Source organism: Ceratina calcarata, unplaced genomic scaffold (assembly GCF_001652005.2).
Source record: "Ceratina calcarata isolate Rehan_Ccalc_2016 unplaced genomic scaffold, ASM165200v1 scaffold1170, whole genome shotgun sequence".
NCBI lineage: Eukaryota > Metazoa > Arthropoda > Insecta > Hymenoptera > Apidae > Ceratina > Ceratina calcarata.
In genome coordinates, this window is record NW_017132658.1 from 7,448 (window position 1) to 13,534 (window position 6,087).

Consider the following 6,087-nt stretch of genomic DNA (forward strand, 5'->3'; position numbering starts at 1 on the left):
TATGTGTTATGTATTCTGTATGGAACGATGAAAAGATTTGTGACGAACGGGAACTGCTGTAGATTTGTTACCAGAAAGTTTGGAGATTTTTTTTCTATAAAAAGGAGGATTGGTAGTGAGAGATTGGTAAGATATTAATAGCGAAAGCGGATAAGAGTACGCGGCGATACCGTTAAATGAAAGTTTAATCTAATTAACGAAGTTTCGTTAGAGGGATAAGTAGTTGAATCGATTCCACTCTGGCTCTATTGGTTTCCAATTTTCGTTAGCGCGACGAAATCGGCGGCCGACGCCGCGTATTGAAACGATAAATTCCCGGACAAAGACTGTGCAAAATTTCTATACCATATTGTCCCTCTGTGGCACGCACAACGCTTCCGCTTTGCAATTTGATTAATGCCGTTTACCCTTATTCAGTCTCGCCCCCTTTCATCCACCCCTGCAATTTGTAATATTTTACAAGCGAAACTTAAACGGACATCTTTTACAAGTGAATCAATTCTTTTTTCATCGGAAAAAGGCGGTGATACTTATGGTTTTTGTAATAGATTATAGTGTTTTAATCGTGATCTCCTTTTTTTATAACCTCTTCCTTCTATCTCAGGCAGTTGTAAGTTTGATTGCTTGAATAACGAATCTTGTCAGTTGGGAAAAAAATAATGTTGAAATAAAGAGGAAGAAAAAAAAATATTTTTTGTGAAATTGCTTTTCTTTGAACCTTTCCTTGAGTTTTAGATCATAAGTTTGTCCTTAAGAAAAGAAATCGTAGTAGTTATTATTTGCGTTTTTAAATTATAACTTCTGTAATAGATTACAAAAACCGTAAGTATTATCGCCATTTTCCGCTTTATATGACCTTCAATGTCCTTGTGTTATAGGTCGTTGAATTCGTTTTAAGATTCTCTATCATGATACGGAAGCAAAAATATACCGATCCGTTTAAAAAAATGTCGGTGACCTTCAAATGTCCGAAGTACCTCCACCTGCTGAAAAACTATTATCACCACTGGACGACCCCCTTCGTACTGTGCAATTTTGTTCCAAGAAATGTTTTTGTAAAACTTATAGTTTAGATAATATTTGAGGTGCTAATAGTTATTGCCCCATCTTGTATATTTCAATTTTGAATTGTAAAATATCCAAAATGGATGAAATGGTTCGACAAATAATGAGGACTCGATAAAAAAAAAAGGAACGAACGGAAGATCAGTGTTCGTGAAGTGAAGTGAAATCCCTATTGTGCGACATGAAAAGATGCTCGGTTTCATCCTAATTCGAGGTACCGCGGCGGGGGTTTGGGGGTGCAATTTGCGACGATCGTAAATTCGCGTCTGTCGCTTGTAACAATTCACTCACCGGCCGCCGAACACGCTGCGCGGCCCAGATCGGTTCGACTCGCTTGTAAATTTCACGTCAACTCGCTGTAAATCACCGGGTCCAGTTTCAAAAAGAACTAGCCCGCATCCGAAATGGAAACGGGTTGTAAAAATTTTATACAACCGCTCCGATCGTATTTGGTACACGTCGATTCTAGTTTCCTCCTTCGGATCAATCTAACACACGTAAAATATACTATAAAATAAATACTGCACTATAAAATGAAGCTATATTTATTTATCTATTTATTTAACAGAAACTGTAAATAATAAATATGAGTATTATTTAAATGCACTTAAGTATTGAATTTTTTTATTTATTAAATAATTATTTATTACATGGAACGATGTAATACGTGGATTAATTAAATGATTAAATTACGAGTGGGTGTGGATGATTGTTATTGATCCATCGTGAGACACAGGTAGTAAATACGTATATAATATACTTTGGTTGGATGCCAGGTCGGGTGAATCGGTCATGAAATTTCGCGACGCCCCGCGTATTTTCGCGACGGCCGGACGGGCTTTGCCAAAAGTCGAAGGACCCGAGCCCCGGATGAAATAGATGATAACTTGGCAAGGGCCGGTGACTCGTAAGTTTCAATATTTGCACCGCGGCGAGGAAACGCGGCGATATACAGCCGATGTGGTAGCATAAAATAGCCGGGAACTTTATTCGAACGTTCGGAAACGGGGGTGGAAAACATCGCTTGTTCAGACCGAAACAACAAGGATCCTTATTTCAAACAATGTACTTAAAATCTTCATAAATATTGCAATTGAGTAAATTGTGCAATTTTCTTAATTGCTTCATAAATGTTCGAGGACGTTATGTGAGTTTTTAAATAAAAACAATGAAGTATTGAAATGTTAATAGTTTCTGGATTTGACATCTGTCGTCGTCGTTGTTGTAGTTGTCGTCGTCGTTGTCGTAGTTGTCGTCGTCGTTGTCGTAGTTGTCGTCATTGTTGCTGCTGTTGTTGTCCTTGTTTTTGTCGTTGTCGTTGTTATTGTTGTTGTTATCGTTGTCGTTGTTATTGTCGTCGTTGTCGTAGTTATCGTCGTCGTTGTTGTTCTTGTCGCTGTTGTCGTTGTTGCTGCTGCTATTGTTGTTCTTGTCGCTGTTGTCGTTGTTGCTGCTGCTATTGTTGTTCTTGTCACTGTTGTCGTTGCTGTCGTCGTCGTCGTTGTTGCTGCTGATATTGTTGTTCTTGTCGCTGTTGTCGTTGTTGCTGCTGCTATTGTTGTTCTTGTCACTGTTGTCGTTGCTGTCATCGTCGTCATTGTTGCTGCTGTTGTTGTCCTTGTTTTTGTCGTCGTCGTTGTTGTTGTTGTTGTTATCGTCGTAGTTGTCGTCGTCGTCGTCGTAGTTGTCGTTGTCATCGTTGTAGTTATTGTTATTGTCGTTGTCGTTGTTGTAGTTGTCCTTATTGTCGTTGTAGTTATCGCTATTGCTATCGTTGTCAGCAACGTGTAACAAATAGAACTTTATTTTTACTGTTAAACTGTGAGCAGGTTTAATCCCCTGGAAACTAGATATGATTATTTGACAAACAGTAACCCTGTAGAAGCGTAGCGATCGATGGTTGATAACGGCCGCAAATGCCTTCCTTAGCCGGGCAAGGATACCAATGAAACTAATTAAAACGCATTAGCATCCGCGGGCGGGGAGCCTCCGCGCCGGATTTCAAGCCCACTTATCTCCGGTATTAACAGTTGATAACCGGGACGCGATTGTATTGGAGTTGAGCACGGCAAATTGACGAGCCCGAGCCCCGGTCCTAATCAAACCTCGAAATATGCTGGTACCAGCACGCCGCCGTCGGAGCGAATGTGCATCCAAGTTTGAAATTGTAAGACGCCACGTAATTCTACTATTATGCATATTACTCTAATCCAACTCCATCGCTCGTCTTTTCGTTCTATATGTTGCCATTTTTATGTAATAACTTTTATTTAACGACCACGTAAAAGTGACGACGACGATAATAACAACGACGACGACAACTACAGCGACAATAACGACAACAACTACAACGACAATAACGACAACTACAACAACGACAACCACAATAACGACAACTACAACGACGACAACTACAACAACGTCAACGACAATAACAACTAAAAACGACGACAACGACAACGATAGCGATAGCGATAACTACAACAACGATAACGACAATAACGACAACTACAACGATAGTGACAACAGCGACGACGACAACGATAACGAGAACAATAACTACAACAACGACAACGACAGCGACAATAACGACGACTACAACGATAGCGACAACAACAACTACAACAACGACAACGACAATGATAATGACATCGACGTCGACGACGATGACGACGACAACGATAACGACATCGACGACGACACCAACTATAACAACGACAACGACAGCGACAACGACGATAACAACAGCAACAACAATGCTTAATTTGAGTTTCCAATTATTCCTGAAATTGCGAACGTTTAAATAAATAATAATCGTACAATGAAAGTCACGTGTGTCCATTTACAGTTAATTAAATTCCATTTAAAATAATATCGAATAACCTAACCTAACCTAACCTGGGAAGCAGTAAAGTAAAACGACTAAACACGACATAAATATGAATCTCTTATTCAGCTAAGGAAAATTCGAAGGAGGGTTGGTATTGCTGAGTTAAACCGTGTTCGTCGGAGGGCGAATTCGAGACGAGTAAAGGGTGTTTGCTGAAGGCATCAGGGTACCTAATTACAAGACAAAGGAGCGAATGCTATAGATTAGCTTATTAGGAGAACGCTTGTCTCGTAATACTATTAATTCGTCCTGTGGCAACGCCTATCGCGTGTACTTCTCCTCTCCCTTGGATCGGAGACCTCGTAGGATCTCGTCTTCCAAAGGCTATCATCGGAGACCAGCTTTATAGTAATTTGATCGATAATCGAATTCCCTGGCCGGTTTTCAACCATTCGTACCGTTCTTATCCTCCAGTGTAATCGAAAACCAAACTGCCACCTTTTCATCATCTCGGCTTAATTATGGGGTCTACAATACATCACTGTGATAGGGGCAGGTCGATGTTCCTTTCTGCATAATTATTAGACTGCAGACTTTTGTGTAAAGTAAGACACTTTGTTAAAAGTAAATATTTGGAACAACGAATTTTTAGGAAAGATTATAGCAAGGTTTATGAAATTATTCAATGCTTTTTTCTAGTCTTAGAGGACTAATATTATTATTATACAACAACGACGACGACGACGACGACAACGACAACTGCGACAACCACAGCACCGACAATAACGACAATGACCACAACGACAGCAACGACAACGACAAAAACACGGACAACAATAGCAGCAACAAGAACAACAATGACGACGATAACAACTACGACGACAATTACGACGACGACGACGACGACAATTACGACAACCACAGCACCGACAATAAGGACAACAACTACGATAGCGACGACGATAACTACGACAACGACGACGACAACTACGACAACGATAATGACAACGACGAACGACAAAAACAAGGACAACAATAGCAGCAACAATGACGACAACTACGACAACGACGACAACAACTACGACAACGATAATGACAACGAGAACGACAACGACAAAGACGACAACAACGACAACAACAGCAGCAACAAGAACAACTACGACGACGACAACTACGACAACGGTAATGACAACTAGAACGACAACGACAGAGACAACAACAACGACAACAACAGCAGCAACAAGAGCAACAACGACGACGACAACATCTACAACAACCACAGCACCGACAATAACGATAATGACCACAACGACAACGAGAACGACAATGAGAACGACAATGAGAAAGACAACAACAACGACAACAACAGCAGCAACAAGAACAACAACCACAGCACCGACAATAACGACAATGACCATAACGACAATGACCACAACGACAACGACAACGACAATGAGAACGACAATGACAAAGACAACAACAACAACAAAGACAACAGCAGCAACAAGAACAAAAACGACGACGACGACGACGACAATTGCAATAACGACAACGACAATGACAACGACAGCGACAATGTTCTAAATTCGATTTCCCCAAGAAATCAGCAGTTTTGCTAAGGAACAATTTCTTAGCATAAAATTACGCCTCGATAGTGTTAATCCTGTAAGTCAACAATCGGAAACTGTATCAGTAGGAGTGTTATACCCCGGGACATTGTCTGTGAACGGGTGATCCGATCCAGGCACGTCCTCGTCCCGGTAGGACAGTAATTGTCGCTGGTTCTTGAAATACCCGCGTCAGATATTGCGTGTTCCAACAATAGGGGCACAATAGAGGAACCCGGGAAGGAAGGAAGGTGCGGGAGGGGGACGGGCCGTTTCGAGCCATAGAATGGTCCAAGGCGTCCCCATCTTCATCTATCCGTCTCTGTACATTTACGCCTGTAATTCTCTTTCTCTATTCCCACCGCGTCCCGATTAACGGCCGAGAGTTTCGGCTTCGTTATCCTGTCTGTCCCGCGTTTCTCTCTGTCTCCTGCGCCTGACGCTTGCCTCCCTTTGTTCTTACCGGAGGATGCCTGATGGCTTTTCCGCCTGATGAAACACGCGAAATTGAAAAATCCTTACGTCCTCCACTCCCACAGCCACCTACCTGATGTTCATATCCACGTTAACAACGTTCTTTTTTTT

General features: G+C 41.4%; 2 protein-coding genes across 2 annotated transcripts; both read left to right on the forward strand.

Annotated features, from left to right (window-relative positions):
- The first annotated feature begins 3,305 nt into the window (after positions 1-3,305).
- LOC108624719 (GATA zinc finger domain-containing protein 13-like) lies at positions 3,306-3,829 on the forward strand. The gene is made up of 2 exons (XM_018024196.1): positions 3,306-3,321; positions 3,393-3,829. The coding sequence occupies exons 1-2, from the start codon at positions 3,306-3,308 to the stop codon at positions 3,827-3,829; spliced, it is 453 nt and encodes a 150-aa protein (XP_017879685.1).
- Positions 3,830-4,752: 923 nt separating this feature from the next.
- LOC113464299 (myb-like protein D) lies at positions 4,753-5,287 on the forward strand (the record flags this gene model as incomplete). The annotated part of the gene is given in 1 exon segment (XM_026813353.1): positions 4,753-5,287. A coding segment is annotated over 1 exon segment (535 nt), but the record flags the coding sequence as incomplete, so codon positions are not given.
- Positions 5,288-6,087: the final 800 nt, after the last annotated feature.